Here is a 12,219-nt window from a genome sequence, read left to right as displayed (position 1 = left end):
TGAATGTTTTTCATCGCTGGAAGCCATCGACAAACTATTTATTTTTATGTATTTCATTTACCATTATTGAGTACTGCTCGAGTTTTTTCTAGGTTACTTGTTACGTACTGTTTATGTGGCGAACACCCACTCAACAAAAGTAATCCGTGGCAAATTAGCAAAAAATAGCAATTTGTTTCTCAAGGTCAAACGTTATTCTATATAAATATGGTCTCCATTCAAAGTAACACCCTGTGTGTCTTTAGGTATAGGGATTGTATTCAAACAAATGTTAAGTTATTACTTTGCTTTTATTTTTAATGTATTCTCACATACATAATCATCACTCACATCATATTTAAATCGAAAACAAAAAAACTGGAATCAAAATATGCAGTTTGTATTTGTGCTTGTTTGAACCTCTCTCGCTAAATTTTATTCATAAAAAGGTACCAATATAACGGTTTTCATAAGTCTGTGGATGACGATAAAATTAAACGTTATTCAGATAAACTTCTGGGTGAACACATCCGAAAAGGAAATCTTAAATGGGATGATTTGTACGTGTATGATATATACAGCGACTAGAGAAAATTGGCTTCCGTTAGTAGGATGCATTTCCGGGTACGTCACAAAGTTTACAGTTTAAAAATCCGTGATGATATATAACCGTTCTACGACTTACGCAGCCGTTTCGGCTACGGGAAAGACGCGGGAAACACATCCTTCTAACGATGTAAACGATTATAAAACAAATCATCACTGAAACTTACTGTACATATCTAGAGAGCTAATTATAGAGGGGATATCGTCGATATGTAATACAGACATATAACGCCTGTCTAATAAATGAAGAGTATCAAAATATAGAGCTAAGTGAAAAAAGAAAAACACGAAGGAAATAATCGGTTTCCATTGCACTTATACTCACAAGTTGTCATCCTCTGCCTAACTTAACAGTATCAGATCTACGTTATTACAAAATTTCTATATATACATTAAATTTTACGTCTAGCAGTCAAATAATATGATATTACCTATAATTAGGAAAACTAAACTAAACATATCCATATAATATCAATAGTGCTAAATAAAAATTATGTGTATATAGTATAGGTTATATTTCTGTCCGTTGCCGAGATTCCTTTAACCGTCGCTTTGAACATTGCACGATATTCACTCAAACGTTTCACGTACATCAAAACAAAATACAAAGAAATCACTATTACTAGTTTAATTTAACGCGAAATAAACAGATACACAAAATAAACTGAACGGCAAAAATAAACATTCACCTCTCAAAAAGAAAGATAACTTTCCGAAATGTCCCAAGGCAATGTTCCGTTTAACACGTGCTACCGCTTTTGGTATAACCTTAAATTAACGATATGCTATCTATATAATAACGACAAATCATGATCCGAGATTCACAAATGCTCCCTCGCATCAGTACATAGAAAAATCTAAAGAAATGTTAAAAATACCCTACCTAGATTACTTGTCACGTAACAATACAGCGTATTACCATGCCTGAACGAGAACTACCGTCGGCCTACTTTAAGGCGCTCGAATGTGGTCCGTTTTAAGCTGGTCCATAAATTAAGATCTGACGCAGACGGAAACGCGCCGTTGGCTCGGTATAAGTGAATGGAAACGGGGTTACATAAACAAAAAAAAAAATTAAGACTTAACTAAGTTAGAGAGCTGGGTTAGCTGGGCTATCACAAGGGCTTACGTTAGTGAGTTACAGCTCTTTGGCTCTTTCTTGTTTGTGCTGCTTTGTGCTACGTACACAAGACAAATAACAACAGTTTTGAGTATTTAATTATGGTTTGTAGGCCTTATGGAGCTGCAGATATGTTCAGTAGGGTGTGAAACGGTTATATCCACTGCGGTACACGGCAGCCTGCAACAAACAATGCTCGTTAGGAATGGTACAGTCCGTACTAGATTCGTTGACATAGAATTCAAAGTAAAGAATATGCCAATAAAGTTCTGTTATCGGAAGTACTGTAACAATTTACAATGGCAGGGGCATGAGTAGAAATTTTCTGCAAATGTCTTCCTCGGGAGTAAAATGCAATTAAATCCAACAAAGCACTATGATTTTCTCAAAATCTAACATGATAAAATTAAATGAGTAGAAGATAGTAAAATATTTGAACTAAATGAAAATATATCATGAACCATTTACACTTGTACGAGTCTAGATGTAGAATATAAAAATTAAGAAAAAATAACTACGACTGTTCTAATAGTATTAGTCTAATTCGTATAATTGAAAAACAACTAAAGCTCTTTAGTTGAATACTTGTTGATTATCATACTTGAATTTAAGTAAACGAATTTGGAACTAGCGCTGGAAAAAGTACTAGCAGCTACTAACAACAATCGGAACCAAGTTATTATCACATACCAACTAAATGTAACTACATACCCCATATCCAGCCATAGGCCCTATTCCATGTCCAAGATAGGGATCTGCGTAGTCTCTGCCATAACCGGCGACAGCGGCATATCCGGCGACTGGTTGGGCAGCCCCATATCGTGCGGCAACTGCAGTGTACGTCGCGGCCGCGGCGTAGCTAGCCTGTTGGGCAGTCGATAGAGGTGTTTTTAATAGAGGTGTGGCGGCAGCTGCAGCCTAGAACAGATACAGCCATGCACTGCCATGCACATCTAAAGCCACTAGATGCAAGGTCTTTGAGGCTGTGGTGCTATGTACACGGTCCCCTACGTTGTAACCGGGTAATTTTCATAATGGGTTCGAAATAGGGTATAGGGGCAGCCATTTTACTTTGGTTCGAGGTTTTCGGTATGCGTGCTTCTTTCGATTTTTAATTAAAAAACAAATTTTGGAAGATCTAAATCATAAAAATTAATCGCTGGTCTATATCACATAAGAAACGCTCATGAGGGAAGCCTAGAAGCAAAGTGATTCTGGCTATCTCTAGACTCTAGGTTCAACATAGAGATGCTAGATTCGAATATTGATACCGGTATCCAACAATACTGTTACTTTTAAAGTATCGATACTCAAGAGGGGAGTATAGATATTTTACTTTTTACTTTTTTTATTTTTTTTAATAGGTACTCCATTATATTTAGAATAAGACTGATCTACTGAACTATCCTTATCGAAAACCGGTCTTGGTCGAATGGTACAAAACTTTGACACTACAGCATTTTGAAGTTATCGAATCCACGTGCTCGATAACCATCAAGTCCAATGATTTACGGGTGAGTAAAAGCAAATATTTCTTTATAAAGTGACCAAGCTTGCTGATGACGGACAAATGTGCAGCATGTGTAAAAACATAAGATGTCACTCAAGCTGTATGTGTCGCTATCGCTGTTCTTCAATAGGTGCTTCGCCCATTTTCTGAAGACTGAAGGATGATACAGCTATTTTGACCATGGATTCACATTCAGCACACGAAAATACATCAAGAAACAGCCAGCTTGGTCACTTTATAAAGAAATATTTGCTTTTAATCACCCGTAAATCATTGGACTTGGTCAACAGTAGTTTTTCAGACTTAAGTCCTATGGACTTTTTTGATCGACACATTGAGAGCTATCATTCGGCAAAGTTTGGTACCATTCGATCGGGACCAGTTTTCCATAAGGATAGTTGCAGGATCCTTTTTTAAGTTTTTTACAAATAAGCATTTACTCTCATATAAGCAAAGATAAAGTCGATATTTTCTCGAGGAAGCCTAGACATACATTTTAATAAATGATTATTTTCCCAGGACATATTTAACAAATCAGAATTTATATTTTATATTTATACAGGGTGTCGCGCTTANATGCAAGGTCTTTGAGGCTGTGGTGCTATGTACACGGTCCCCTACGTTGTAACCGGGTAATTTTGATAATGGGTTCGAAATAGGGTATAGGGGCAGCCATTTTACTTTGGTTCGAGGTTTTCGGTATGCGTGCTTCTCTCGATTTTTAGTGAAAAAAAATTTTTGAAAGACCTACTAAATCATAAAAATTAATCGCTGGTCTATATCACATAAGAAACGCTCATGAGGGAAGCCTCGAAGCAAAGTGAATCTAGCTGTCTCTAGACTCTAGGTTCAACATAGAGATGCTAGATTTGAATATTGATACCGGTATCCAACGATACTGTTACTTTTAAAGTATTGACACTCAAGAGAGGAGTATAGATATTTCAAGTATAGCTTTCTTTTTAATAGGTACTCTATTATATTTAGAATAAGATTTATCTACATTTGAGAGATATAAGTGAAACTACTTACATTTTTTAAGTTTTTTACAAATAAGCATTTACTCTATAGTAGGATCAAATTCGATGCAAAGTAATAAATCATTGCCTGTCAAGGGATCCAGTGCCATACACTTTTAAGGGTTTTTGAAATTGAATAATTTCTTTATACATTATGAAGGGACGAAGGAATGTACTACATTTTACCTCTGTACGCGCCACTGTTATTTACTTGTTTTTTGGAGGCGCTCTCTGTTTTACGATCAAGCTCGCCAGGTTAGTATTTGACATATAACCGACCACTTTGTACACTCGATGCACTTGGGCGACTACAGCTACTACTAGAACATAGTGCGTATGCAGCGGTATTTCAGATTTAACATTGAATTTCATTTTAAATTTGAAATGGTTCATCTTACGCCTCCTAAAAATGATAACACGATTTTCCTTTGATAAAAGACTGACAACTTTTTGCTCTACTTTGCATAGAATACGATCCTACTATAGTATAAACACAGCCTAGATATAGGCTCTGGTATAAGCAAAGATAGTCGATATTTTCTTGAGAATGTCAGACATACATTTTAATAAACGATTATTGTTTTCCTAGGACATATTAAATAAATCAGAATTGTCCACCATGCAATTATTTATATTTTATATTTATACAGGGTGTCGCGCTTAAATGTGATACAAGCCTGTAACTTCTTTATTTTATGGCCAGTTTCAAACATTTCTATTTGGAAGAGTAGAGTAAAAAAACTTTATCTAATGTGATACTGCTGTTTTTATTAATGCAATTCACGGCTAGGACGCGTTTTCTTGACATCAAAACATCTGACTGGTATTAGCGATGATTTTTGTTTCCAAAAAAAAACAGATTACGTATTCTCATTCTGCATCCCTTAAAACGTCTTACCACCAAGTTTCATCAAAATTGATACATCTTCGGGCGAGAACTCCATGATGTCACGAAATGTAATATAAGCCTGTAGCTTCTATATGTTTTGGTCGATTTCAAAAAATTTTTTTTACGGAATGTAGGGTAAAAAAAACTATCTAACTGTGATACAGTGCTCACCTGAAGATGTATCGAATTTGATGAACTTGGTGATACGAAATTTTAAGGGATGCTGAATGAGAATACGTAATCTATTTTTTGGAAAAAAAAATCGCTAATATCAATCAGCTGTTTTGACGTCAAAAAAACGCGTCCTAGTTGACCGTGTATTGTTTACATAAAAATAGCAGCATTACAGTTAGTTTTTTTATCCTACATTCTAAAAAAAAATTTTTTGAAATAGGTCAAAAAATAAAGAAGCTACAGGCTTGTATCACATTTAAGTGCGGCACCCTGTATATACTGGATATTGACCATACACTGCGATATTATAGAAATTAGGTATCGATACCAAAATATGGTTATGTTGAGCCTTGAGTATCGATACTGCAAAGGTATCGAAGTATCGGAAGCATCCCTAGTTCGACGTGAGAAGTGATCTATGTCTAACTTAAGAATGCAACACAGCAATCACTCTTTTGTTTTTAGTGATTTTTTTTTCTTTTTAAATTGCAAAATAAATCGTTCATTAGAAACAGTGAAAATATACGAGTACATCAACTGTGACAGAAAATAAAATACAGGTGTTCTGAAAATAGATGCCACAAATTTATGATTTATGATGGACTATGACCACATCGTCTTTTGTTTTTGCAATATGAGCCTTAAAAAAATAATTTCTTAAAATAAATTTTTGGCCATATTTTACAATGCTCCAAATTGATAGCAAATCAAGTGTAGTACATAAAAATACAGTAATTTTGCCTCTTATTTCTGTTTTGTGGTTACGTTATAAATCGTTGTTCGTGTAGTTCAGTATACTATGGGAGACAGTATTAACAGGAATTTTAAATTAATGGTGGACTTTCTCATTTCAAATTTTTATCACAAATGTTTAAGTTGAAGGCACTTTTTAACAAATTTACTACTTCATGGTACCACAGGCATGACTAAATGAATTTTGAAAAAAATTAAATTCAACTGAATTTAAAAAATATATATTAATTTTATATTTAATTAATAAAAGCTCTAATATGATGGATGAAGTAGCTAAAAAATCGGAACAGACTGACATTTATCACATTTATCTCGAAAATAGTGTATTTTCAGAAATTAATTATTGTAAAATGGAATTTTATATTATGATATACAACATACAATGCAGAAAACCTAACCTCAAAAAGTTGTATTCCAAAATATCACTGGAAAGAACATCTACAAGACATTCAAAAACTTGTAACACTGACATTTTTAGCGTCCTCGAAAACTTAGCTGTCTATTCTAAATTTCAAAGTAATACATTGTATTTTGAAGGTATGGCCAAATTTAATTTAAAAAAATTCTTTGGTACCCTGTACTTTCGGGTTGCCAACCCTCCCGTAATACTCGGGAGTCTCCGGGAATAATGTTCAAAAATAGATACATCGCTCGTAGTAGGTAGAGACTTCCACCTCTCCCTTGCACACTGTTCCTTTGTTTGTTTGTTTGTCTTACTATATACGTATATAAGGACTAAATATTCGACTCGACTTTCATTCAACCTCCCTCCCCCTCTACCCCCCTCTGTTCGGTCAAATCTCCTGAGCTGATTCCATCAAGAGTTGGCAACCCTACTTGTACCACACAGACAAAAGACAATGGGCTCATGGCCCATAGGCCAATATCATGTTTTATTGTGATGTTCTATCAGTCCCTTAACTTATGACACCTTTTTTCAAAAACATCCCGTATGGCGAAAACAGAAATTTAAATTGAAAGACATTGGGCTACAATTTTTTACTTTCAGGAAAATCTTACGTTGCAATGCACATTCAATAATTGTTAATAATGTAAAGAACATACTTTCATCGGCAGAATCAAATCAAACAATAATAAATAAAAAAAATTCTCTCACTTTCCCTCCCCTTACTGTTCATTCTGTACTCCTTTTTGCAATGTTACACTAAACTAAACGAGAAACAATGCAAATTCTAGAGTCTTGTTAAGAATATATAAAAAAAGTGCATGTCTGATTAAGCAATTACTTTTTACCAAAGGCATAAAATTTATACAACCGGAGAAAAGAAAATGCTTAACGTTTTTTCCCATACAACTAAAGATGGTGCAAGGACACTGAAACACCTAAGTACAGAGTAATCAATCAACACAAAATATATTTTTAGAAAATGGATTACTTTGATGTTAATATCGACTTATGAATATGGACGATTATCATGCTGGGATGACAGTTTGTGTTTGACGAAATTTAATTAACTGTATCTGGTAGGTACTTCTGTGTATTTCTGTAACTCCATTAGACACTGATTATGTCATAAATAGAAAAACCGATGAATTGTTATTATAAACCCAGTGTTAATGATGAGAATATTAATTTTTACGTGTGATAGTGACCAACAAACAACCACCATTGGACTCAAAATGGACACTGAATTTATTAGTCACGATAATAATCATCGTTATTACCTACCTTGCAAAAGAGGGTGGTAATCGATGAATATATATCATTTGTATCACTGACACTGATTTTCTGAATTTACCGTCAATTAATTAACTTTTAAAAAGAACTGAGATTATGTACGGCGCCAGTGATACGTATTATAAAACGTAATGAACGAATCTTTAATTGTTTACCTGTAGTCGGGTATAATTTGGATCCGCCGCGTGTGCCGCCAGGAAAGGGTCGTAATACACACTTCCGTCTACAGGTAATGTATTTAAAACCGGTGTGTATCCATGTAGAGCTCCAGCGAGGGGTGTGGGGTGCCTCGCGAATGCTGCGGCAGCTGCTGCCGCTGCCGCTGTCGGATAAGCTGCCCTTGCTCGTCCTCTTTGTATTGCCGCTACACCAGCTCGTAGGGTGGCGTCAGACCATTGTATCACCGGAACTGAAAGGTAAAATTAGTTTGAATGCACAAAGAACTTTCCGTTATTGATTACAATTGTAGTTAAAAAATTTTTTCTACTAGTAGTACGTATTTAGTGAGTAGAAAATAAATTTTAAATAAAGATTTACTAACCTGCGGGTAGTGCAGGTGGTTTTTTCGTTTGTACTCTAGCTGTGGCATTGTTAACCTAGACATGAAAAAATGAAAAAAATCAGTAAACTGCTCTTCATAAATCTAATAAAACCACTTGTTTTCTTTCGGGTACTAGAACAACATTTAACATTCACCCACAAAACAAGTGCTTATATTAGATACAGTAAGAACACTCATTCTATAGTGAAACTAAACTGAGTTGTCCTTACTTGAGGTGCCTAGAAATACAGTGCTAAAATGGGGGAGTCACCAATTTCACATTATTTTTCTTACCGAAAGGATTTATTTACATAACAGTGTTTTTTTGAAGCTATCCAAGATATCTCCGTAATGCTCAAATCTTTTTAATTAAATATTGATTTAAACTGTTTTAGTTATTACATTTTGAATTTTAAAAAAGGCTAAAATGATATGAAATTGGTTCACAACTTTTAGAAAATTTTATCAAATTGTTATGAAACATTTTTTAATATTCGTAAACAATTTAAAATTACATTTCTTGAATTCCGTTTCAATGAATTGTAAGAGAAAAATGTTACAAAAAAAAATATCTGTGTTACATTTTTTAAATTCCATAAATGTTCAGAGAAAACGTACAAAATAATTGTAATGGCCAGTAACGGGTGAATTGATGCTCATTAAAAAATGTTACATATGGAATAAAATGAATCATAGTAAAACAATATTGTAATTTGCATAAGACTGATGCTGTTCTGTAAAATTATCAAAATTTCTACACATCAGCAGTAACAGGAAAAGTAATTTTTTGACTAAAGAAGTAAATTAATGATAGATTTATTCATTATCTATTAACTCTCGCTTCTCACTACAGGGATCTCGGAAACGGTAAGAGGTACGAACTAGCTTAAATGGGGGCAAAGTTGTGTAATCAGGGGTCCAACATTATGCCTCTAAAAAATCAAGGCTAACATTAGTTTTCGAAATATTTAAAATAAACCAAAATTTAGGAAATTCGTTTTTGTTTCATTTCAGCCTTGTTTGAGGTGATATTGAAAAAAGAAGAACACTTTCTCCTGGCCACTTTTTGCCCTCTATCGAATGGCATAGTCAATTTTTATATGTAACGTTTCGTCTTTCTAGGACCAAGGTCAATTTCATTTTTCTAAATACGACCCTAGAAATTTTATTACATTTTTTGCAAGCCTTCATGACCCCCAATATTGTACTGCCTCAGCCTAAACCAGATTCAGATGTTTTGTCTTGAAAAATTAATCTTCAGTGCATTCGTTCCAAACTTATCTTTATTTTTTATTTAGATTTCTTTGTTTATTGAATTATCTTATACTGTAAGTGTCGTTAGACCGTGTGAAATTCATCTATACTCAACGGCCAAAATTATAGATAGTGATATGATATGAGAAAGTATTCTTCTTTTTTAAAAATCAACTCAAACAAGGCTGAAATGAAACAAAAACGGATTTCCAAAATTTCGTATTTTTTTCAAATATTACGAAAACTAATCATGTTAGCCTTGATTTTTTAGAGGCATACTGTTGGTCCCCTGATTACGTATCTTTGCCCCTATTTACCATTTTCCCCCATTTTTTACCATTTTCGAGATCCCTGTAGAGAGAAGCGAATTTGTAACAGTACCTGTAGGTATGATGGATAGGTAGATGTTTATAATTATCATAGTATACTGGCTAATTTATAGTAGAAAAATAATAAAAAATTCGTTTTACTATAAATCATTTTGTGTTTGCTTCACATAATATAAAATATCCGATTTAGCAACGAAACTTACAATCTTACAGTAATTTTGGAGTAATACAATAAAATTTTATTATTGAAAAGGAAAATACATCATATCAAACGTTATTAATGGCGTTGCCTATACCTCATGAAAAAATAAATTAATATTAAATGATAGCTTCACGTTTAAATGTAAACAACCTATTTCTGTATCAAGACTATTAATATTAGTTCTAATAAATATTTACACATGTATAAAAGCTCTAATACTTTGCAATCTTCGATCACTTAAATGCACACAATGACCATTTTACTTCGCATTCTTGCTAAACCCGATGAGTGAAATGTGAAACAAACACTTCTTACATAACTTACGGTTACCTTAAGCTAAGGGGGGCTTAAATCTAGGGTGTTTTGATTTAGGTGGCATGGAGCGACGCCACGGCCCCCGCCCGGCCCGGGGGCCGTGACGTCGCTCCTCTGGCCTTATCCACTTACCTCCTCGGCGGCCCGAGAGCGGGAGGGAGGGGGATCGGAACTACAACTGTCGCGTCATCATCGCATGCCAATAAATGGCCGAAACGGTCTAGAGAGACAATGTACACACATTGGAGAACCGACAGATTTGCTTACAGACTGAATGTATAATATGGGAAGCCGGCGTAACATTTTTTTTTTCTAAAGGCCGCTCCACTCACCAACAATCCAGGAAAATAGGGGTTTTCAATTTTGAATATGTGAATGGTTGTTTTTTTTTAAATGCTATTTGCGGGTATGATTGTGAATGAAAATTGGGGGGGGAGTATTTGAAAATTTAGAGTTTTGGAAGGTTTTCAAAAGTTACTGGTATTTTAATTTTTTTTATTGTTGGGGTGTGGCGAGAGCCCGGTCTTGGAAAGAGTGAAAAGTTGAGCGGCGAGCTTTCCCATATTACTGAAACAAGATACTGCTGAGATACTGATAATAATTAACTGATAGTGTGTGCGGCAAAAGAACGTCAAAACAACACGTGTGAAGCAGGGAGGTGCTACCGGTTAGTCACTAAAGCCATCAAGCCAGCCACACGGGGTTTTGACCTTGTTTTACCGGGGAGGGACGGGACAGGCCAGTGCTACACGTAGAGCTATAATCATGCACACCTCTATTTTTCTTCCCTCAACCACGGTGCCGTGTAGTCGGTCTCGTGCGCGCTCCGCATCAGCACTATTTGCGAATGTTACAAAACCGAACCCCTGCATGCAAAGACAGACAAGACATGCATTATAAACAGCTCTTCAAACTCGTGCAATGACATGATGACGTTAGACATTAGACATGCCTCTGTCTAGAAGCCTCATTCCACACTCGCTCACTAGTCTCGGCTCATGGGTTAGACTACGTTACATTTGTTAAGCCTCAAAGTGGCATTGGCGGCATTCTTGACATGTGGCGGATGTGCGCCTAATTATTTACACTACCGCACGCCGCCGTTGCTCATATCCATCTACTGCCCCCTACGACACCCCCTGCCCAACCGCCTGCTCTACCACTGCCCGTTACACATCACTTCTTCAACCAAAACAAATATTTTTCTCGCAAAACTGATTATTCGAGCACATTTGCAAATGGAGATATTGAAATGAAACTTTATTGTCCAGTAAAATGATATCGACAGGTCTTCAGCTCAAAATATTAAAAAGAATGTGACCAAGTGACCAAAAAATTTAAAATAAATGATCTAAAAGCGACTTTTTAAAAATAAGTGAAAAAAGAACTATTTAATATTAACATTCTATAGTTATACATTATGTAAAACAAAAAAAAGCAGAAAACTATTTTTCATTCTATGGAAAAAAGTTGTTCGACATAGTTTTAAACAAGATGTCCCCTGCAAATGAATTATGTATAGAATAGTCTTTAAAAATCAATAATACGCCACTCCAGGTAAGAAACACAAACAACTAATCTTTTTTAAACACTTAATATGCACATGATGTCCCCAGATTGCTTAAGTCACAGGTTTTAATGAGAAAAACATTTTTGAATTGAAACTTGACAATTTTGGACAATGATCCTACTTTATTACACATATTTTTGCTTCTAAAAAATTAAGTAAGCCTTATCGGAAACAATAAAATATTTTCTGTTTAGGTATAAGATATTGAAAAATTTAATTAGGAAAATTTTCTGATAATTTTTTCACTTTTTAAAATACA

General features: G+C 34.8%; 1 protein-coding gene across 2 annotated transcripts in view; it reads right to left on the bottom strand.

Moving 5' to 3' along the window:
* Window positions 1-271: 271 nt before the first annotated feature.
* Window positions 272-12,219, bottom strand: part of LOC108903600 (RNA binding protein fox-1 homolog 1-like) — a 120,305-nt gene continuing 108,357 nt past the window's right edge. For both annotated transcript variants that reach the window (XM_023457470.1, XM_018705829.2), the window contains exons 5-9: window positions 11,164-11,256; window positions 8,291-8,345; window positions 7,905-8,158; window positions 2,417-2,623; window positions 272-1,885 (exon numbers count right to left, since the gene is read on the bottom strand). In XM_023457470.1, the coding sequence (XP_023313238.1) occupies window positions 1,841-1,885; window positions 2,417-2,623; window positions 7,905-8,158; window positions 8,291-8,345; window positions 11,164-11,256 (654 nt within the window). In that variant the 3' untranslated portion in view covers window positions 272-1,840. The remainder of the gene's footprint in view (window positions 1,886-2,416; window positions 2,624-7,904; window positions 8,159-8,290; window positions 8,346-11,163; window positions 11,257-12,219) is intronic.

The sequence above is a fragment of the Anoplophora glabripennis genome, unplaced genomic scaffold (assembly GCF_000390285.2).
Source record: "Anoplophora glabripennis isolate ALB-LARVAE unplaced genomic scaffold, Agla_2.0 scaffold127, whole genome shotgun sequence".
Classification (NCBI taxonomy): Eukaryota; Metazoa; Arthropoda; class Insecta; order Coleoptera; family Cerambycidae; genus Anoplophora; species Anoplophora glabripennis.
Note: the sequence above shows the minus strand (reverse complement) of the source record. Positions and strands in the feature narration are given on the sequence as shown.